Source organism: Platalea leucorodia (assembly GCF_965183815.1).
Source record: "Platalea leucorodia genome assembly, chromosome: 8".
In the NCBI taxonomy this organism is placed as follows: Eukaryota; Metazoa; Chordata; class Aves; order Pelecaniformes; family Threskiornithidae; genus Platalea; species Platalea leucorodia.
The window spans coordinates 35,415,776-35,437,352 of NC_138830.1; the positions used below are offsets into that span (position 1 = coordinate 35,415,776).

The window sequence follows — 21,577 nt, forward strand, 5'->3', positions numbered from 1 at the left end:
TGCCTGAATTTAGTGCAGACAAGCACCTGAGAGAGAAAGAACACGATAAAAGTCTGTGGAACACAGAAAACAGGTATTCAAATAGGAAAATCAGAACTAAAGGGACAGAGGAAAGAAACTGTCTGACCACAAACCTATATAAGTGACCAAGAGCAACGTTCCTTTGAAGGAAAATCCTCCTACAAGAGGACACTAGACAGGGGCACAGAAAGCCAAGTGGAGAAGGAATGAGACTGGCAGTGAACTTGGAACAGCCTTCAAGCTCTGAATGAAGCTTGCCAAGGAGCACAGCAGCAGCAGCAGCCGCCACCAGAGAGCTGTCAGGAACGGGACAGGGACAATACCAAGACAAACATACGGGAACTCCAGACTGACTCATTCCAAATGCAGAAAACACTGCTCAAAGGGAGAGCGAAGTTTATGCAACTTGGTTCAGAAGGCAAGGAGGGGAGAAAAAAAGAGAAGCTATAAAAACAGAAAGATTCCAAAGAGGAAGTTATCTGCAGGGAAGGTCATAAAGTGACAGTTTAGGGCATGCTGAGACTTCTGATGAGCAAGAGCAGGAATACTTGCCACCACCCTCTTTCAGGCCCTGGGCTCCACAGCAAGAACAATAGAGACTGCTGCAAGCAAAGAGCTGCAAAAAAGTCTGGCTGAAAAGAGGCTTCCATCCTAAGTAAAAATATCCTGGGTATTTTTAAGGTAGAGACTGAGGCACATCACAGCACTCTGTTCCCATTCTGTTGTTTAATGTTTGCCTGAGCAACTCCAGGTAACCTGCATCCAGAGTTCAGCTGGCCAAGGATCCCTCTAGATAGTCAATATTAATTTCAATCACTCAGTAATGATCATCAAGATAAAGCTGATGCTTAACTAGTATTTTTAGAAGAAAGAGCAATTTGATAATTATAGTCCCATTGACCAAAACAAGCAACATCTCTGGATATGTATGTTTTTAGCCTATTTCAATAGAGATCTGGTTTTGATCTTCGTGATTTGCGATCCAGGTTCTGGACACCAATGAGTGAAAACTGTTAAGCAGGTCACTGATACACAGGAACAGTTTAGTACTGACTAATATAAGATGATGAGCTGACCACGGGTAATGCGTATCATGGAGCAAAACCTTCACAGCTCTCCAGGTTTGTACACACTGATCTAGAAAAGAGACAATGGCTAGAAATTGGAATTAGCCTCGGAAGAGGACTCAAGATTATAGACGAAGGGTAATTCACCGGTGAATTTACTAAGATCTGCACTGGATTTTTTCCACTAGCAATCCTTCAATAACAGCAGGTACTTTCCTAGACAACCCCATCTCCTCAAAAACTGATCATGGGTATCAGGGATTAAGTTAAATTACCCCAATAATCTTACCTCTGGCCTTAAAAAGGTTTCCTGCGCTACCTGCCATTTAGGAAGCGAAAGCAGAAAGCAAGGCTCATCAGCAAAGCCTGACAAACCTGCCAGGCTCCCAACAACCACAGGACACGCACCACAGTTATACGGCCACCTCAAGAAAGCATTGGGAGCTCATACGCTTCCCTAAACCGCCGTATCAGCTGTTGCAATCACACGGCCGGGCTGACCGGGAAACTGAGTCATCTGAGCTCGGAGAGAGCAGCCGGGGGCGGGGAGGACCAAGCGCCTGCTCAGCCAAGGGGTGTGAAGAGAGGACAGCGCCTCAAAAGCGCCGCTGACGGCTCTTTTCCCCACTGCCACGCAGCCCCTCGCCTCCCCACCGACTCCCCACCCTCACACTAACCGAGCTTCCCTCTCAGCCCGCCGGCCGGGCCTCTCCCCTCAGTATGTGTCTGTGTGGCGAGAGGGGGGGGATCCCCGCCCGCCTCGGAGCCCCGCCGCCACTCACCCTCCAGGCTCTCACACTGCACCAGGTTCACGTAGTCACCTTGCCGGAGCACCCCCGCCTTAAAACCGCGTACCAACCCTTCCAGATAACCGTTGTCCACGTTAAAATACAGCTCGGGAAAACACGACATGGCGGCGAACGACAAGACGGCTGAACTCTCCCGGCGCCTCACGTGACCCGCCCGGCGCTCACGTGACGCGGCTGCGCGCGCGCCTGCCCCCGCCTTTTTCCCGGCGGGCAGTGCGAGGGCGGGAAGCGCCTGAGGGGATGGCGGTTGGGAGCGGGGTGGCGGCGGCTCAGCATTCGCGGGGACGGCGGTCCCGGGGCCACGCAGGGGGAGTAGCGGCCGCGATCGCGGCCGCTACTCCCCCTGCGTGGCCCCGGGACCGCCGTCCCCGCGGCTGCCGTCCCTCCCAGCGCCGCCGTCCCCCGTGAGGCCTCCTCCATCCGCAGGGAACAGGTTGAAACCTCCCTCAACTCGGTGCTAGGTTCACCTCCGGCAGCCCTGAAAGCCCGGCCGTGGGTTTTTAGGGCTTTGCACTGCCTCCACGGATGCTTTTTACCCCTTGAGTGTGCCTTGCGGCTTATGGGTTAGTGGTGGAGGAGGTGATGCTCTGTGCTGGCTGTGTCTGTACTGCAGGTCAGTGATTCCTTGGGGCTGACAGCTTGCAGGGTCCCTGGGTGTAAAGCACCCTGGGCTGCTATGAGCGATACTGGCAGGAGAAGAACACAAGTAAAGCTCCCAGCGCAGCCAAAATGTCACCTCCTGGGAGGCGCCTCCTGCTGAGAGACCACTCATCTAACCAGGAAGGGCCCTGCAGGAGCTGTTCTGGAACAAAAAATCTCATTTGTTTTACATGGAGGTGCCCTCGACTCTTGGCTGTGTGGACACGATGCCCAGCTGGGTGCAGGTACCAGCACCTTGCTGCTACCCCTCTCCCCTGAGATCACAAACAGACGCATTGAACCATTCCCACTCAGCAATGGCTTTTGCTAACGGCTGGTTTATTAGAGCTGCAGCGGAGGAGGTGGCACGCGTGGGCAAGGAGCAGTAAGCCCCGCAGCACGGGCACTAGTTCTTGCCGCAGGGGGAACTGCTGCTGATTTTCCTGCAGTAGCAAACAGCGTTGAAGAAGCGGCAGTAGCAGGTGGCACAGGGGTCACAGCAGGGGATCTGATGCCCAAGGCAGGACTCCAGGAGGCGGACGCAGCGGCGGGGGGAGCGTTCTTCTCGGTCCGCAGCTTGCAGTTCTGTGGATGATGCCTGCCGGAGAGAGAGGAGGAAGAGGAGGGAAAGAGTTGGTGCTGAACCACTGTTCCAGCAATAAAGAACTGCGTGGGAGAGAGCCAAGAGTGGCTGTTGAAACCTGCCTCTGCCACCAGCAGAGCTCTGTCACGCTCAACCCTGGGCTCAGGCTGTTGGAAATCACTGCTGAGCCTCATGGGCTCCCTGCAGGCATCACTGCCTCGTCCACCATGTCTCAAGGCCTTTATGGACACATTTATTTTGAAGTGCAGCCTTGACTTTAGTGAAGGGCGCCATGCCTTCTGCCCGAACAGAGGCACCAGGGTCTGAACCCGGCACGACACAGCACTGCCCAGTGAGCTCCCATTCTGCAGAGGCTTCCTGGGCTGTGCTTGAGCTTAATTAAATGGATTGCAGGAGTGCAGGCTTGGACCACCCTCCTTCGAGTGCTGGAGCCTCTTGCAGCTCTGGGCAGCCTCAGCTCGTCCCAGCCCTGGCTGCTCCCCAGCAGGCGGCAAACAAATACTCCCTTCCCTTGCAGCACTGTGTTGGGTTCCAAACCACCCCTGGCCCCAGGGGCACAGAGAAGGCTGGTGTGGCCCAAGGCTGCCCCACTCTTTGAGGCTTCTGTGAGAAAGCTCAGGGAGCGTTACCTGCGGTTCCAGCATGCTGCCTCTCTGCACGAGGTCGCCATCAGCTTCTTGGACCCCCAGGGTCGTGTGCTCAGACCCCAGCCTGGGGAGAGCTCCTGCGAGATACAGAGAGGCTGGACAAGGAGGCTGCTGGGGGTCTGCTCTGATTCTGCTCCCTGTGGTTGTGTGCCGCCCCCAAAAAAGCCCCCCCAGTCCCCGGGGGCCGCCAAGGGAGCAGGAGGGAGGAGGCTGCTCTCACAGCGACAGGAGAAGCTGCGCTGCTTTAAGGGGATCCCCTGCATCTGACCCTGGGCATGGGGTCCCCACTTCTATTTTGGGGGCCCCGGGCATGCCAGCGTGTGCCTGGTGGGGGACAGTGGGAGGACTCACCCGCTGGCTCCGCAGACACCTCCTTGACTTTCTGCAGCAGGCCGGAGTAGTGGTCTCTGTCCGCCCCCTCCAGCCCGCCACTCACCTTCTGCAGGTGGCCATGGCTGAGGTCGGCAGCGAGGACGGCCTGGATCCCCTGCAGCAGCCCACAGCACAGCAGCACCACGTTCAGCATGGTCCTGGGGGACAACCTGCGCAGAGGGGTCCCGGCCAGCGTCAGCCCACCCGCTGGCAGCCTGGCCTGGCCCCCACCGCCATCACCCCCCGCGCAGCACCGCATCGGCGAGGGGCAGCCTCTGCCAGCACAGCCACCGCACCGGGCTGTTTGCTCTCTTGGACTTGAGAGCCTTTCTTGGGCCACCACACGCCTGGGAGCTTCATGTGGACCCTCCAGGCTAATGCACGTGCCATGGTGCCGTGGGGCACCCCACACACGGGCACGTTCATGATCTCACCGCGGAGAGGGGGGAGCAGCAGAGGATGGACTGAGACTTGATCTTTTTTGCAGCGGTTCGGCGTCTCCCTGCCCCACGCGCGGCCTTCAGCAGCCGCCAGACCACCGCGGTGCCGTGCACTCACTCCCATGATGGGAGCCAATCACTCCCATGACAGGAGCCCGCATTAGCATCATTTCAACCCTGTGCCATCCTTTGCTTTTCTTCCCTTTGCTGTACCTGTTTTCATAGCTGTTCAATTTGCAGGGATGGTAATAACTCAGCTTTCTTTCTGCCTTCTACTTCTTCTCTCAGATCGTGTTTCTCTTTATAAAATTTTTTCCTATCCTGACAGGTAGCTTCTAAGCAGGTATTTGCATTTTGCAAATAATTCCTTTTCCTTTACCCTCTTTTACATGAGCCCTGGCCACCTGTCATTGTTTTTCCACAGCCTCCCAGTCATGCCAGTTACCACGAGCCCATTCGTCCGAGAATTTGGGAAGTGGACTTATTCCATTTTTTTGTAAGTAATCAGTGATACTACTTGCCATCCTGCCGACTACGCCAATTTGTCGTTAATGAGTGGTTAGGTCACTTAAAGAATCACCATCAAAGACATTTGCAAAAGTGATTTTAACAGAAATTTATGAAAGTGTGATTTAACGAAGTTCGATGGCAAGGTTCACTCTATTACTTATAAAATGAATGGAATATACACATAAAGAGAGAGAAAATTGAGGTAGAAGAAAATACAAGGGGGAAGAGGGGGCCCTCCCGTTGAGTCACGAGGTTCAGAAAGGACCCCCTTGCGTCCGGGACTCCTCGGAGAGGAGCCTAGGTGCAGCTGGATCCAGCCCTCGTCTCAGACTTGGTCAACGGTTTATGTCTAAGGATTACATCTGTCTCACAGCAGTTTAGGGTTTGTTCACAGTTAAGAGAGAATCACCGGAATTTAATTTAATCATTGGTTAATTTAGCATTTACAAATTGATTAAATAGGGTTTAATACAATATTTGAATCGATTCACACACACACACACACACAATACGCCTAGTGAAGATTCCCCTCGAGTTCAGTGGAATACACACAATATGCATATATAAAGGTACCTGGTAACGATTCCCCTCGAGTTCAGTGAAATACTCACTTCAGATGAGCGTCTCAACGGGCGAAGGTCGAGCTGACGGAGTGAAAGGCGCCGGAGATCAGCCCGGGTCCCGTCGCCAGGCCTCTGTGTGCAAACTTAAGAGTTTGCAGCTCTGAGAGGCGTCCCGCTCGGAGGGAGGCAACGGCGCTGCCCGCCGCAGTCCAGGAAAGCTCGGAGGGTCTCCCTTGGTACCGCTGTTTATAGGGTTGTGAGGTGATTGACTTTAGGCATCAGTGAATTTCCATTCTGGCCACAATTCAGGTCAGCGATTGCTGGAGTGCTCATAAATTCCAGCCAGACGGGCACGACCCTTCTGTACCGATCCGCCCGAGTTACGATCCACAATGATGTGTTCCAGGCTGTCAGGGGGTGACTGATGACGCCAGGTGCAGTCAAGGCACCCTTGTTCCCCACCTCGGCCACGCAAGAGTGCCTGCTGCAGTCAAGGGGCGCTCGGCCGCTGGACTCATTGCTCAAAGGCCAAGCCTTGACAGGAGACGCCGTGATCGTAAAGCGGTCCAGAGGAGGAGGGGGAATGTATCACCACAACGGGATGTGGCCGAAACATCCGACACCGCTCCTGCCAGGCACTTGCGCTCACAGAGTGTGGAAATGCCTCTAGTTTTAAAGACCAGAAGCTAATATTTACAGCCTGGTCTGCATCGGGGCTTGGGCGTGCGGCCAGGACCTTGCAGACAACAGCCAGCACTGGGATCTCACGAGGTCCCCAAGCACCACCACGGAGGCAGCCATGCACCCACCAGCAGCTCCATCTTGTGCCCTTTTCCACGGCAGTGTGGACTCGGGGCCCAGCACCTCCCCGCTTCTTGCCCAGCTCCTCTCTAACGCCTCCCTCTCCCAGTCCCACTTTTTCCCCCCGCTCTCCAGCCGCCAGCCCTTGAGCCATGTTTCCGCATCCAGCCTTATGGGCAGGTTTGCAACGCAGCAGGCAGGAGCCCAGGGAACGGGCAGGAGCCACATTGCGTGGTTGAAACACGAGAGATCTCCTGCACATTGCAGCTGGAGCAGCTGCAACAGAAATCTTCCCCAAAAGTCCCTGGGAAACGACAAACTGCTTTGCTACTGCTCCTTTTTGCAACCGAACCACACAGTTCGGGCATAATAAACAAACGCGGGGCTTTGAGAAGATACAACGTAATGTGGAGGCTGGCAGAGAGAGCAGGCACGGATGCGGTTTTGCTTAAGGACTGCAGCGATGGGCTGGATGTCGCGGCCAAGACCCTCGCAGGGGGCTCCAGCCCCTCCGTGCCACCCAGTTACCTGAAAAACCTGCTGACACGGCTGCACAGCTTCTGTGCAGCCCAGAGCTGCGCTGGCCGCTCCTCACCTCCCCATCCCCGCAAAACCGCACAGCTCTTTGCCGGGAGAGACCCCTCCATGCCGTGGGGAGCCCATGCCCGTGGGTATCGTGCCCCACATGCCCCCAGACCCTTCCCGTTGTAAGCACTGACCTCCTGAGCGGAGAGGGGGCTTGCCACTCGCTGCTCCACCGAGCTCGCTGGGAGCGCCGCTACCGCTCTCTGCCTTGATGTCCTCGTCCCCACATGCTTACTGGAATTTATATTGGCTTTTTATTAATTAAGTGCTGCAGCCACATGACTCTGCTAACTACCAGGTAGGTGGGCTTCTCTGGAAACTGGGCTTTGTCTGGACGGAGAGGCAGCCGGCAGGGCAATGCGTGGGATGGAGGACTCCTTCTTTGCGCCCCGCACAGCTGCGGGGAGGAACAGATCCCCACTGGCCCCAAAGTCCCAAGTTTCATGGGAGTGATCCCCACTGCCCTTCCAGGCCGCTTCCCTTTCCAGCCGTGCCTGAGCAGCGCCGAGGCTGCAGCCTGAGGGCATTCCTAGTTCCCGGCTAGAAAAATACCAGGGCTACAGGTTCCTCATACCAGGGCTACAGGCTCCTCGCCAAAGACACTCCATGCTCTCTACCGGTTTGCAAAAGGAATATTGCCCACCCATAGCTGCTGGCAGGCACTCAGCCATAGTCCAGAGCCTCCAAAAGTCCTCCAGCTCCTGACCACTTCCCATGTGCAGATTCTTCAGGCTCCCGGCTGTGCTAACTTCATCTCTCGTTCACACATCCTTTGGAAAACCCGCAGCTCCCCAGAGCCAGGCACTCTCAAAGGAGCTCCCTTGCACATCCTGGGCTTGACTCCACCATGGGAAGGAGGGAACTGGCTGCTCGGTTCCCCCCGGCCCCGATGCTGCCTTTCACAGCCATCATACATGGCTCCTTGAGCTTCTCAGTGCAGAGACCTTCGAGGGCCGCTCCAAAACCCAAAGGGAGCTGCAGCCAGCCTGATGCAGCCTCAGTCACGAGGCCAGATCCCGACAGAGGTGGCATCTCTGCAGCCTCTCGCCGGCCAGGGCTGCAGGGGACGTGCGTTATGGATTCAGCATCCCAGTGCACCACATGCTTGTTCTTGCTTTTTTCAACTGAGGGCTTCAAAGCAGCATTGGCGTGGTGTACAACAGGCAATTGTGCAAAAGGATACGGACCTGCAGCTCGGGCGCAGCGCCCGGCACCCCATCAGGAGAAGGACCCAACCCCGACACGCACAGGCCTTTCACTAGTGGAGAGGAACCAGGGACGGAGGGTCAGCCAAAAGAGGTGGTGGGAGATGCTGCTCACAGACCCTCCACAGTCCCCTCCTGTACTGACAGCAGCAGATCTAAGAGCTGTTTGCTAGAAACCCCAGTGCCAGAAGCCAGAAAGGAATCACCTTTCCATTCAAATCCTCAGATGCACACACAGGGTGGCTCATTGCCCAGGCTCCCAGCGTCCCAGGGCCTGCCACCTCCTCTGCTTCCCCGCCAGGATCACCCACCACCACCCTCCAGACTGCCCGCTCCCAGGGTAGCGCCTCGGCCAGGCTCCTTTTGGAAACACCCGTGTCCTTGGGTGGCTGCCTGAAGCAAGGAAATGGGGGGATACGACGTGAGAAGGGTTCAGTTTCCAGCTGCAGGCGGCTGCTGGAAACACTCAGCACCTGGCTGGGTCCCCCAGTGCACAGCACCCAGCCAGGACCCCCCTGCACAGCACCCAGCTGCCTCCTGCACCCCGCATGCGTGGATGAAGGCTCATCCTGGGTTAGAGGCAGCTTCTTCCCATTCCAGTCCCATTCCCATTCCCAAAGCCTGGTCGGGTGCCGAGTGCCCCATCCAGCCCCATTCCTGTGGCAGGAGCTGCTGGGCAGCTTGGTCCTCCTGGGTCCTCCATCCCCAGCCCCATCCCCAGGAGGATTGGGACCCCAATCTGCGCTGCCCCCGGCCCCCGGCTGACGGCAGCCCCCGAGCAGGGCCCTCAGCCCAGCTCATTAGGTCCTGTTTGCAGCCTGCGAAGCCGCAGGCGGAGGACTTCTGGGAAGGCATTAGCGGTAACGAGGGCAGCCGCGCTGAGAGCTTTTTAATCTGCAGGAGCAACATCTGCTTTGTGTATGTCCCCACGGCCAGTAACGAGCTAAATGAGGCAGCCGGCCGCTCGCCGGGTCGCTTCCAGGAAAAGAGGGCTGATGGCAGGAGGGAACGGGGAGCCGGGGCTGTGCCTCCACGCCTGGCTTGGTGCTCCTGGCCCTGAGCGAGGGTGGGAGCGGACGATGGAGCGAGTCGGCAGCACAGCAGCGATGTGCGTGAGCGGGTGCCCGGGCAGGAGGGCAGCCCACCCCACAGCGGGACCCTCGGGAGACAAGCCCGGGCTGAGGGCTCTTCCTGTCTTCCTGGAAGCGGCCTGGTGGGTGGCTCATTTAGCTCGTTACCGGCCCTCGTTTACCACTAATGCCAACCCAGTCCCCACCGCCCCAAACGGGCACTAATGAGCCGGGCTGAGAGCCCCGCTCGGGGGCTGCCGTCAGCCAGGGGCAGTGCTGTCCTGGGCCTCTGCTTGGGGAGGTGCGATGAGCATCGCCCCGGCCTCAGCCCCGGCGGGTGGCAGACGGGGCCCTTTAAGGCGCGAGCCCGGGAGCCGCCCTGACGTCAGCGGGGCGGGCGCTCCCGGGCAGCCGCAGCCCCGGCGGCCCCAGCTCCGCCGCCCGGTGAGTGAGGGGGCCGGGGGTGTCCCGGGGCCTGGGGTGTCCCGGGGAGGGGTGTCTGGGGGTGGGTATTGGGGTGCCCAGGATGCTGGGGAGTGGAGGTTGGCAATATGGGGGTGACCAGGGTGCTGGGGTCATGGGGATCTGGAGGTGGGGTATGGGGGAGCCCAGCGTGATGGGGGTTGGAGGTGGGGTATTGAGGTGCGCAAGGTGCTGGGGACCTGGAGGTGGGGTATTGGGGTGCCCAAGATGCTGGGGAGTGGAGGTGAGGGTATTGGGGTACCCAGGGTGCTGGAGACCTGGAGGTAGGGGTACTGGGGTGCCCAGGGTGCTGTGGTGCTGGACACTTGGAGGTAGGGGTATCAGGATGCCTTGGGATGCTGGGGAGTGGAGGTATGGGGTGTCCAGGGTGCTGGGGACTGAAGGTGAGAGTATTGGGGTTCTCAGGGTGCTGGGGACCTGGAGGTGGGGTGTTGGGGGTGCCCAGGGTGCTGGGGACTCTGATGTCCTGGGGATCCTGGTGCCCAGGGTGCTGGGGGCCCTGGTATTTGGGGGTGCCCTGTCCCCCATTGCTCAGCAGCTCCCCCTCCAACAGTGCCCGATGCCCGTCTGCGCCTGACGCCACCACCATGGCCGGGGCGCAGGGCTGCGGCGAGGGGAAGATCGCGGGGCTGTACGACCTGGAGCGCACGCTGGGCAAGGGCCACTTTGCAGTGGTGAAACTGGCGCGGCACGTCTTCACCGGGCAGCGGGTGGCCGTCAAGGTGATCGACAAGAGCAAGCTGGCGGGGGAGGCGGCGGGGCAGCTCCTGCAAGAGGTGCGCTGCATGAAGCTGGTCCAGCACCCCAACGTGGTGCGCCTCTACGAGGTCATCGACACCCACGCCAAGCTCTACCTCATCCTGGAGCTGGGTGACGGCGGGGACATGTTCGACCACATCATGCGGCACGAGGGCGGGCTGACTGAGGCGCGGGCCAAGCACTACTTTGCCCAGATCGTCCATGCCATCTCCTACTGCCACAAGCTGCACGTGGTGCACCGCGACCTCAAGCCCGAGAACGTGGTCTTCTTCCAGGAGCAGGGGGTGGTCAAGCTCACTGACTTTGGCTTCAGCAACCGCTTCCAACCCGGCAAGATGCTCACCACCAGCTGCGGCTCGCTGGCCTACTCGGCACCCGAGATCCTGCTCGGGGATGAGTACGATGCCCCGGCTGTCGGTAAGGGCGGTGGGGCGCAGCCGTGGCTGGCGCTCGCCCTGGGGACGTGCCTCCCGCCTGTCCCTTGCCCGGAGCGTGGTCCTGCCGGCTGGGTACCACCTTGCTTTTGGCCCCTTACGCTGGGAGCACCCGTGCCCCGGTGGCACTGCCGTCCCTGCAGGCAGCAATCCCGTCCCTTGGGTGCTTGGCTGCTCAGCCCTGCTGCGGCACAGGGCGGTCTTCCCCGCGGAGACCATCCCCACACTCGCTGAGATCCTGCAGAGTGACAGTTCGTGCCAGGGAGGGGAAAAAGCCCAAGCACGCTGCGAGCCTGGCGTGGCATCTGCCGGGGCTCAGGAGGAGCAGTGTGAGGGTGCAGCCGCCGGCAAGCCGGCACTAGTGGTTACTTGGGGGGGGATGATGCTGGAAGGAAACCTGCTTGGGATGCTGGTGTTTGGGTGGAGGAGCTCTGAAAGTTTCCTTTGCTCCATCCCCACCCTGAAAACCGCTTCCTCTCCATGGCTGCCAGCACCCTTCCTCCCCTGGCCAGGGTGCAGGGCGGCCGGGGAGACCGTCCCGGGGTGCAGGGAGCCGGGCTGGGGGCACTGAGAGGCTCTGCTGGGGCAGAGGGGATGTGGGAGGGAAGTGGGACCTGAGCCAGCTCCACTGGAATTTGGGGCAGGAAGATTTAGCAAAACAAAACAAGAGCCCTTAAAGGAAAAAGCCCAGCGTCGGCTCGGGGAAAAGGCGACTCTGGAGTTGAAAACAGGGATGGCTTGTGGAGATGGGAGAAAAATAAGCCGGTGGCTCTGCAAAGGGAACTGAAGGGAGAAAAGTGGCAAGGATGACAAATTTTCAAATGCAGGCACTTGACTTAAAAAGCCGAAGGTGTTAATGGAGAGCCCTGGGGCATGCTCAGCATCCTAAAAAAGCACTTTTTTGGAGAGTTTACGTACTCATCAGGAGGAGCAGGTGAAGATGCCGCTGGCTCCGTCCCTGTCCCCAGGGCAGGGCAGCGATCCCGCTCCAGGTGGTGCCCACGTGGCTGGAGGCAGCTGGAGAGCCCTGATGGGTGCTGTATCCCTGTCCCATCACCGTGGTGTCCCCTCTGGCACAGCCCAGTGCCAGGATGGTCGTGGTGGGGTCTGTTTGGGAACTGGGAAACTGAGTAATGACATGAAGTGGTGCTGCGGGTGTGTGACCGGCAGGGACAGAGCACAGGGCTGGCTTCCCTGTCCCCACCTGGGAAAGGGGATAAGACTTCAACTGCTTTGGTGAAGCCCCTTGAGACCTGCTTGGATGTGGGGATGGGGAAGGTCCTTCCCTGTGTTGGTGGGACTGTGGTCCCCCTGTCCGTGGGGCAGGACCTGGGAGCCATTACCCCCAAGGAGCATCCCAGTGAGCACTGTTCTCTGCTGGATCAGCACTGGGGGCTGGCGGGGTGGTGCCCCCTGGGGTCCTTCGGGTCTGGATGCTCTCCTGGGCCATGGTGGGTGCAACCTGAACTGCTGCTGCTTCTTGCAGATATCTGGAGCCTGGGGGTCATCCTCTACATGCTGGTGTGCGGCCACCCCCCCTTCCAGGAGGCCAACGACAGCGAGACTCTCACCATGATCATGGACTGCCGCTACACCGTCCCCCCGCATGTCTCAGCACAGTGCGCTGAGTAAGCACCTCTCCCCGACCCAGATCCCCCTGGACCCCAACCTGCTGCCTGTGGGGGTGGGTGCCCTGTCCCTGGGGGATGCCTGGGAACGGGGGTGGGAAAGCAGGGGGAAAGCTGCCATGTCTGGGGCTTGCATGCTGCTGTGGGATTGCAGCATCACCCCATGCCCCCACAGTCTCATCTCCAGGATGCTGCAGCGGGACCCAAAGCAGCGCGCCTCCCTGGAGCAGATCGAGGGCCACGCGTGGCTGCAGGGGGTGGACCCATCCCCCGCCAGCCGCTGCCTGCTGCCCCTCACCTCCCACAAGCGCGTGTCCGAGGAGGAGCACGAAATCATCCTCCAGGCCATGACGTGTGGGAACATCGCCGATCGGGACACCATCCAGGAGTGAGTGACGGGGCGGGATGCCGAGGTGGGAGCCCCTGCGAAGGGCTCTGGGGAGGGTCCCTCCGAGCGCATCCCTCGCACGCTGACGTGGGTCCCTTGGTCCCGCACAGGGCGCTGGAGGCCGACCGCTACAACCACATCACGGCCACGTATTTCCTGCTGGCGGAGAGGATGCTGCGGGAGAAGCAGGAGAAGCAGGGCCATCGCCTCAGCCTCGTCTACAACCTGGCCAAGGAGGTGCAGAGCAGGTGAGCCCCTCTGCTGTCCCATGTCCCCCCCATGCCACCCCGGGTCCCCAGCACAGGTTCCTGGCTGGCACCCCATCCCCTTCTTCGCCACAGCTCTTGCGATGCCCAGCTGGGTACTGACACCTCCATCTCTCCCCTTTGTCAGGACCAACTTATCAGACACATTCGGTCCTGTGGGCAGCCCCAGTGGCCTCTTGCCCTTCACAGAGGTGCCAGGCGGCCTCACTGTGGGCTCCCGGCTGCCCCCCCTGACCACTGGAGGGGACATCGGTGGCCGGCAGCCTCCCGGGACTCTGCTGAAGGTCCCCGCCGTTGACACCACCATCACTAAGAGCACCCCAGCCCTGCAACAGATCTGTGAGGAGGAAGAGGAGGAGGAGGAGGAAGAGGAGGGGAGGCCCAGTGCCATGGAGAGGAAGAGCAGCTCACTGAACCAGGAGCAGATGCGAGCCTTCCTGCGCACCCGCCGCCCGCCCGGCCGTGGAGAAGTGTGGGGGCTGGGGGCCGAGCTGGGGGGCCGGGGAGGGCGCCCAGGGGCAGCCTGGGCTGGGAAGGGAGTGAGCGAGGGCAGGGGTCCCCTGGCAATGCAGGGGGACAGAGCTGAGTCCCCCAGGAGGGAGGAGGACGTGGAGCTCGGGGCCTCCTTGGAAAAGCCCCCTGGGGAAAGGGGAGCCACCCCATCACCCCAGAGCAGCTCTGCTGGGGTCCCCCAGGTGCTGGGGGCAGGGATGGCCCCCACTACCCTCCTGGGCCCCATGGACAAGTCCCCAGGGCCCCGGTCACCTGCCAGCCCGGCCCCAGGGGGCACCGAGGGGGGCGCGGAGAGCGTGATCAAGCTGGACCCAGGCAAGAGCAAGAGGGGCAGCCTGCGGGACAGGCTCCTGCAGTTCCCGCTCTGCGAGAAAGCCCTGGCCTTCAAAATCCGGCCAGGCTCCAAGGAGAGCCTCCTCTCGCTGGGGCAGTTTAACTGCTGCCATGTCATTTAAGCCCCCGGGGTGAGGGTCCGGCCCCTCCACGGGGTCTGGGAGGGTGCCGGTTCCCCTGCCCTTGGTCCCCCCTGTGCCCCACGGAGCAGTGGCAGTGGGGCTGGCAGGGGCCATGGTGCCCCTGCTTTGGTCACCCGTGGTGGCCACCCTGCTAGCACCCACCCCAGGCACCTGCTGCGGTACCTGGGGGCTGGGCTGGGACAGACCCCCAGGATGGGACTGACCAGGGGGGTGAGGCGGGCTGGGGTCTGTCCCCGGACGGACTGGCGTGTCCCCAAGCCCCTGGGGCTGCTGGGGCAGCTCCATGGCCCCGCTGGGGTTGGACGGACCATGACACATTTTTTTTAACTACTAGAAATAATTTTTTTAAATAGTCTATTTTAATGTAATTAAATAGAGATTGCTATATCCCCTCCAACCCCCCCCGGGACGGCAGCTCGCCCCCAGGCCCGCAGTGTGCGTCAGGCTGTCCTGCCCACGGTGGCCGTGGGGCAATCGCTTCTCTGCCTGCAGCCCCCCCGGCATCCATCCCCCCTGGCCAGGGCCAGGCGCAGCCCTGCCCGCAGCTGCGCGTGACCCAAGGCCCTCCCCTGGGCCTCCCCCCGCAAATAAGCTTCCTATTTATTATCTCTTTGTTTTCTTGCTGGCAAGAAATGAATGATGACTGAGGCGTGGGCCGGAGCTCAGCCTGAGCTGTGCCCCGAGCTGTGCAGCATGCACGCAGAAGGGATCGGAGCCGCTGGGAAGCAAAGTTGATCGGGCCAATAAAATAAGCTCCTGGGTCAATGCAGTTGCCATGTCTTGTTGCAAAAAAAAAAAAAAAAACAACAAAACCCGCTGTCCTCCAGCCCTGCAAAGGCTGGGGCACCAGGGATGGCTGCTCAGGAGCGTCTGACCCAGCTGGGTCCCTCTGTGCCAAGGTGGGCTGGTTTGGGGGCTGCGCAATGGGTGCAGTGGGTGCTGGCTTTCCCTGCCCAGCGCTGTTTTGGCACTGCCTAGCTGGCATGCCCAGCCACCACCGCGTCCCGGTCCCCACAGAGGGAGGGAAGCAGCCACCGCCGCAGCCCCTTCTGGGGGAGCAAGGTTTGGGGGAGTGTGGTGTGTCTGCAGCTGGCCCTCAAGGCAAAGTAGGGCTTCAGCCTGTGCCTGGATGGGGCCTGAAAGGGGGCGCAGACAGGAATAAGGACAGGGATGGGGAACGCCCAAAGGTGCAAGGAGAGCCTGAGGCATGCCAAAGGGCAGGCGGATGGTACCGCATGCCTCTGGCAAGGTGCCCCAAGTTCCCACCCAGTTTTTGTCTCTAGGCCTGGCTTCCTTCCCTCCAGCTCTGCTGTGTCTCTCCCTCTTCCCTCCATCCTATTTCTCCCTCCTTCCATATCTCCCTGCATGCATACCCCCTCAGATAACACCCTTACCTCTCCCTGTTGTCCAACATGGGATCCTTCTCTCTGGGGTACTGGGTGGCTGGAAAAAGCAAGTGGTGCCATGCGGGTGTCAGATGGGATGGAGCTGGCCCTGGAAAGATCCTTGGGGAGGCGATGGCAGGAAAAGAAGCTGAAAGGGCTCTCAGGAGCCTGCAGGCCCTGGCAGCAGGAACAAGTGCTGCTGCTACTGCCGCTGCCCATGGGCTCCTAAAGGATAAAGCCTTCGCCTGAACAGGGGCTTGAACCCTGGACCCTCAGATTAAAAGTCTGATGCTCTCCCAACTGAGCTATCCAGGCTCATATTTGGGGTTTTGGGGGATGTTCAAGACAGGCAGTGAGGACCCCACTTCACTGCATCACTGAAGGGACAACATGGGGACTTGCTTTGACCTCTTCCAGCCCCGTAGTGCCCCAACAAGGCCACCACAGTGGAGGGCGTCCTCCCGTGAGGAAGAGCACCACCAGGACCTCTGCCCTGCCCTGGCAGGCATAAACATCAGGTTTATCCTCTCGGGGCAGGCAAAAGCCAGAGTGGAGGCAGAGGAGAAGGAGAGCCCGGCCAGGGCTGTGGGTGACAATCCCAGCAGCCTGGGAAAATAATAACCCAGCAGCAGCGGGCTTTGAACTTGCTTTTCCAGAGACCAGCGCCCAGCACCAGCTCCTCAGCCCACTCAGCCATGCTGCCTGCACACACTGGGCTCTGCACCCAGCTTCTGGGCATGGGCTGGACCGGCATCCCACGGGGGGACTGATCCTGACACAGGGATGTGCCCTGGGAAAGTGCCAGTGCCGTAGGGATGCGCCCGCGGGAGGGCGAGCAGGGTGCCGTAGGGGCGGCTGTAAAACCCCCGCTGCCCCCGCACCGCTCCCCGAGGGAGGCAGGGGGGATCCAGCCGGAGGAGAGGAGCGGCAGCGTGGGGCCCCCTGCTCGACGGCTGTGATCGTATAGTGGTCAGTACTCTGCGTTGTGGCCGCAGCAACCTCGGTTCGAATCCGAGTCACAGCAATAGTTTTGCCAACAGCCTGGTGCTTGGGAAGGCCGGGCTGCAGATGCGAGGGAGGCGGCTGCAAGGAGGTTGGTTTGCAGAGACGCTGTGCCCAAGGAGGGGGCCACAAGCTCTGAGGGGCTCCCAAAGGCTGCCCTTCCTTTGCTCCTGCCCTTCCTCCTGGTTCTGCTCCGCAGGGAACCCACCCTGCCAGCCCAGCCCAGCCCGGCTCAGATGGGGCTGCAGAAGATTAAAGCCAACCCCAAACACTCATGGAGTTGGGGGAGAGCCTGGTCCCACAGAGAGCCTCGTGGGGCCTCTTCAAACACTTCGTGTGCACTAATTAGCTTCATTAAGAGCAACCAGTGAGGGCATCTGCCCTCCCTTCTGATGGGACTGGGGACAGGATTAATTATCCAGGGGAACGGAGGAGCAACTGTGCACCTCGGGAAAGCCTTAGCAGGGAGCTCAGAGCTTGGCACCTATGGCTGGGGGGTGTTGATTGAATAAGTCCATGAGCCTAATTACCCTGATTAATTAGAGCCCGCTGCTTTTAGCCCACATCCGGTGGCATGAGCCCGCTGGTGCCCGCTCATGGAGCACAGCACTGAGACACGGCCCCGTGGCAGCACTGGAGATCCCTGAGGTGCTCCCTGTTCCCTCAGAGGGGCCCTACGGGTCCCGCAGGCCCCCCAATCCCTCAGAAAGGCCCTGTGAGACCGCCAGTCCCCTCAGAGAAGGCCCCGAGTCCCGCAGCCCCCTCAGAGACCCCCGGTCCCCTCAGAGAGGCGGCTGCAGGGCGGGGCCGCCCGGCGCGTTTCCGCCGCCGCTCCCCCCTCCCCCCCGCCCTTTCTGGCCCTCCGCGGCCGCCGTAGGCCCGGGGACCACGCGTTCGCAGCGCCATGGCGTCGGCGCCCAAGAGGCCGAAGGTACCGGGGGCGGGGAGAGGACACGGGCCGGCCCCGGGGGCTCCCCGCCGCTCGGGGGGCTCCGGGAGAGGCCCCACGGCTCCCCCCCGCCTCCGCTCCCCTCCCCGTGTTTTCATCCGCAGGCGGCCGCCGGCAGCGCCGATCCCCTCCCCGGCTTCCTGGCCTGGTGCGGGCGGGCCGGGGTGGAGCTCAGCCCCAAGGTGAGGCGGCGCGGGCCGGGCCGGGCCTCCCCGTGGCTACCCCGCGCTCCCCTGACCGGTCCCTTGCCCCTCTCGCCCAAGGTCCGGCTGAGCAGGGCGGGGGCGGTGGCGGGGTACGGGATGCTGGCGGCCCAGGAGCTGGAGGCGGGAGAGGTCCTGGTCACCGTCCCTCGCAGGGCGCTGCTGTCCCAGCACACCAGCTCCATCCAGGCCCTCTTGCAGGAAGGTGAGCGCGAGGAGAGGCTGCTTCGTCCTCCTCGGGTCAGGCGGGAGGGCTGCCGGGCCTGCACCTGGCTTTTCCCCCTTTTCCTTTTAAAAAAGGGTCAGGGATAAAGCCTAGGGAGCATTCCTGCTTCACGCAGGATGCCAGAGCAGGGGGCTGTAGGACTGTTAGCCATCCGGTAGGAAACCCATCGCCTTCCTAAGGGAGCCGGCATTGCCTGGCACTGAGAAAAGCCTATTATGGCACAATCTCTGATCTTTAAGTGGCAACCACCCATATGATGGTGCTTTCCTTGAGGCCCAGGCCAGACGCTGCTAAGAAAAAGAAGGGTTCCTTTCTTGCTGAAGGCACCCAGAGCCTCAGGGTGAGGATAGCGAAGCGGTGTGGGGGGTTCTGGCTCATCCAGAGCAGCAGCTTCTGGTTCTGCTTCAGCTCAGGAGAAACCCAAGCCTGGAGAGATCTTACAGAGTAAGCCCCACCCCAGGCTGAAGACAGGCGAGGAGGCTTATTAGGATAAAGCTTTGTTTCTTGGAAGACTTGTTCTCAGAGGAAAGGGCCAAAACCTCAAATCAACTTATATTTTCTCTATCGTCTCTGGGTCCTTAGCCCAGGAGTCCCTGCAGAGCCAGTCTGGCTGGGTGCCTCTCCTGCTGGCCCTGCTACACGAATACACAGCGAGCAATTCCCACTGGAAGCCTTATTTCTCCCTCTGGCAGGACTTCAAGAGCCTCGATCACCCCATGTTCTGGTAAGGTGAAACCAAGTGGGGCAGCCCTAGTTGATGGCTGGATGCAGCAACTGCTGACCAGGCCTATTGGGGTTGGATGTGGTCCTACTGCATGACTTCATCCCTCTGTTCTAGCCCTGTGCTCTCAATGGCCATAGCCTGACAGACCCCCCTACCTGGGGCTGGAGCTAGTGACAGGCATAACGAGAAAAGAGGAATCTGGAGAGCACCAGGAAGCTGAGATTTTGAAGGAGAAAGGAGTTTACAGACCCTTCTCCCTGGGGAAGATGGAGATAAACCTGCTGTTTATCTTGCAACAGGCCTGAAGAAGAGCGAACAAGGCTCCTGCAGGGCACAGGCATTCCAGACGCAGTGGAAAAGGACCTGGCTAACATCCACCTGGAGTACAGCTCCATCGTCCTGCCTTTCATGGAGTCCCACCCCAACATCTTTGACCCCAAGCTGCACACACTGGAGCTGTACAAGCAGCTGGTGGCGTTTGTCATGGCTTATAGGTGAGAAGTGAGAGCTTTGCTCCGACAAGGAGCAAGGGCAAAGAATAGGATCACAGGAGAGATTATAGGCTGTGTTACTTAAAAGGTTGCAGTTGCACAAGAATGTAAGTATAAGATGAAGCAAGGTGTAAACCTGGCTTGTCATCTCCCTTGTCTTAGCTTTCAGGAGCCTTTGGAGGAGGAAGATGAAGATGAGAAGGGGCCCAATCCTCCGATGATGGTGCCTGTAGCAGATATTTTGAATCACGTGGCCAACCACAATGCCAACCTGGAATACTCTCCTGTGAGTGCAAAGCCGCTCTGCCAGGCATCATCAGTCTGGTTCCTTATTACTGCAAGGCCTTTGGGGCTGGCTGCACAGCAAGGCTGGCTCTCTGAACCCAGGGCAGCAAGCAAGTCTGGCCTGGATCTCATTAATATGAAGCTGTTTTGCTCAACATACTCTCCTGCTGCATGCCTGGCTTTAGCTAGGAAGAGCTTAGTATCATCTGAGCCTCTCCAAAACACCTTGTTTCTGAGCAGCAGGATCACCACAGCTCTAAGAGCCTCTTCTCTCCCTGCTTGCAGCAATGTTTACGAATGGTTACAACACAGCCTATCAGCAAAGGACAAGAGATCTTCAACACGTATGGGCAGATGGCCAACTGGCAGCTCCTACACATGTATGGCTTCGCAGAGCCGTACCCTGGCAACACAAACGACACAGCTGACATCCAGATGGTGACAGTACGCAAGGCAGCACTGCAACGTGAGTGGCACCCATAGCCACTTTGGGAAAGGATGGGGCAGGGATCTCTTAAATGGTGATGTAATGAAACAGGGATCAAGGGTGATGTGAAAAATAAGCCTGTTTCACAGCATTTCAGGTGCTGGGGCTACACCTTGGTTTTCTGCCTCCTGTTTCCCCTTCTCTGTTCACCACCACCCCCTCCACTGCAACCCAAGTTGGGTTTGCAGCTCTTGCTGTCTTCAAAACAGGTGCCAAAAGCGAAGCACAGCAGCAGCTGGTCTCAGAGCAGTGGGACTTCTTGTGCCAGCTGGAGATGGTGGGGGAGGAAGGTGCCTTTGTGCTCGGCTGGGATGAGGTGCTGACAGAGGAAGAGCTGTCCACAACCCTGAAGGTAAGCACTGCCGAGTGGTAGAAGAGCTACACGAGGAAGAGCACAGACTAAGCATACTGCAGCTGTGCAAACCAGCATGCAAAATGGTTCACTGAAGCGGGGCAAGCTTGTAAAGGCATTTTGGTACTAACACTCCCATGTGAGAAGTGGTAGGGGATGTAGTTCCCCATTTCCCCAGGCTTCAGGTACTGTTACTGTCTTCTTCCTCTCCTGAATTAACCACCCATGTGTACTTAGGAACTGGTCTTGAACAGGTCTGGGCTACTGCTGCTCCAGAGAGCTTTGCACCTTTGTAGGTAGCAGCCGGGATGTCTTTTAAGACTGTTCCCAGCACCCAGGTTTGCTGTTTGAATGTTCTTCTAACCCACGATTTACTTGTGATTAGGTATCTAAGCCAGTTTTACTCTCTCACCTTTTGTGCAGCTGAGGAATAATTCACCTGCTCCATGTGGCTTTAAGACCACACTTCTGTAGAGAAGAAAGCCTGATGTACTCACATTGCCAGTGACTTGTCTCTTTGCCTGGGTCATTATAGGTGCTGTGCATGTCAGAAGAAGAATTCAAGGAGTATAAAGAACAAGATGGCTGGGAAGACGACAGTGAGGAAGAGGAAAACTCTACCCTTTCTAACGAGGCTCTCTCCAGACTTAAAACCCCATGCAAGCAGCTCCTTTATGACAGTGTGCTGCTGACCCTGGAGTCCTATGGGTCAGACTTGAAAGCAGAGCAGGACCTGCTAAATAACAAAGAGGCTTATGAGAAACTGAGTCGAAGGGAGCAGCAAGCTTTGCATGTGCGCTATGGACAGAAAAGGATCTTGCATCAGCTGCTAGAGCTTGTACGCTAGAAACCTCACTGCCTCTGGAAATGACCTGCCTGGAACTGTGCTCAGGAAGGGAAGGTCAGCCTTTGGCCGTCTCTTCTACAGCAGCAAGAACAGATGGCAAGATTAAATATGGGTCCACTAGTCCCTCAAGTGGCATGTGGCTTTTTAGCTACCTCTACATAAACAAAAAAAAATCTTCCACAGCACAGAAGTGGTTTTGGGTAGCCTTATCTTACGAGAGCTCTGGAAGCACAGCTACCACCTCCTTCTAGAGGACTTAAGAACACCCAGATCTCCTAATGGCTGCTTTAGGAAAACAGACATACTCTGTCAGAATAACAAGGGGGTTCCCTCATTTACCATCAGA

At 58.9% G+C, this 21,577-nt stretch overlaps 4 protein-coding genes across 6 annotated transcripts in view; 2 read left to right on the forward strand and 2 right to left on the reverse strand.

The window, feature by feature from the left end:
• The window catches only part of ATP6V0D1 (ATPase H+ transporting V0 subunit d1), a 39,459-nt gene extending 37,417 nt beyond the window's left edge, over positions 1–2,042 (reverse strand). For all 3 annotated transcript variants that reach the window (XM_082320544.1, XM_082320543.1, XM_082320545.1), the window contains exon 1: positions 1,871–2,042. In XM_082320544.1, coding sequence (XP_082176670.1) covers positions 1,871–2,000 — 130 coding nt within the window. In that variant the 5' untranslated portion in view covers positions 2,001–2,042. The remainder of the gene's footprint in view (positions 1–1,870) is intronic.
• A 900-nt stretch (positions 2,043–2,942) lies between these two features.
• AGRP (agouti related neuropeptide) lies at positions 2,943–4,313 on the reverse strand (the record flags this gene model as incomplete). Its single annotated transcript, XM_082320515.1, has 3 exons — positions 2,943–3,134; positions 3,770–3,864; positions 4,139–4,313. The coding sequence occupies 3 exons, from the start codon at positions 4,311–4,313 to the stop codon at positions 2,943–2,945; spliced, it is 462 nt and encodes a 153-aa protein (XP_082176641.1).
• Positions 4,314–9,734: 5,421 nt separating this feature from the next.
• Positions 9,735–14,953, forward strand: LOC309594634 (SNF-related serine/threonine-protein kinase-like). Its single transcript, XM_082320836.1, has 6 exons — positions 9,735–9,777; positions 10,370–10,992; positions 12,496–12,637; positions 12,813–13,025; positions 13,136–13,273; positions 13,419–14,953. The coding sequence occupies exons 2-6, from the start codon at positions 10,404–10,406 to the stop codon at positions 14,257–14,259; spliced, it is 1,923 nt and encodes a 640-aa protein (XP_082176962.1). The 5' UTR covers positions 9,735–9,777; positions 10,370–10,403; the 3' UTR covers positions 14,260–14,953.
• A 2,892-nt stretch (positions 14,954–17,845) lies between these two features.
• On the forward strand, positions 17,846–21,577 carry SETD6 (SET domain containing 6, protein lysine methyltransferase). The gene is made up of 7 exons (XM_082319957.1): positions 17,846–18,024; positions 18,628–18,769; positions 19,069–19,263; positions 19,423–19,546; positions 19,831–20,011; positions 20,242–20,384; positions 20,920–21,577. Exons 1-7 carry the CDS (start codon positions 17,919–17,921, stop codon positions 21,229–21,231), a joined length of 1,203 nt encoding a protein of 400 aa, XP_082176083.1. The 5' UTR covers positions 17,846–17,918; the 3' UTR covers positions 21,232–21,577.

Excerpts from the sequence above, each read along its gene's own strand:
- LOC309594634 (XM_082320836.1), top strand. The coding sequence starts at position 10,404 with ATGGCCGGGGCGCAGGGCTGCGGCGAGGGGAAGATCGCGGGGCTGTAC. Across the intron at positions 12,638-12,812 it reads GTCTCAGCACAGTGCGCTGA|TCTCATCTCCAGGATGCTGC; the intron begins GTAAGCACCTCT and ends ATGCCCCCACAG. Across the intron at positions 13,026-13,135 it reads GATCGGGACACCATCCAGGA|GGCGCTGGAGGCCGACCGCT; the intron begins GTGAGTGACGGG and ends GGTCCCGCACAG.
- SETD6 (XM_082319957.1), top strand. The coding sequence starts at position 17,919 with ATGCTGGCGGCCCAGGAGCTGGAGGCGGGAGAGGTCCTGGTCACCGTC. Across the intron at positions 19,547-19,830 it reads CCAACCTGGAATACTCTCCT|CAATGTTTACGAATGGTTAC; the intron begins GTGAGTGCAAAG and ends CCCTGCTTGCAG. Across the intron at positions 20,385-20,919 it reads AGCTGTCCACAACCCTGAAG|GTGCTGTGCATGTCAGAAGA; the intron begins GTAAGCACTGCC and ends GGGTCATTATAG.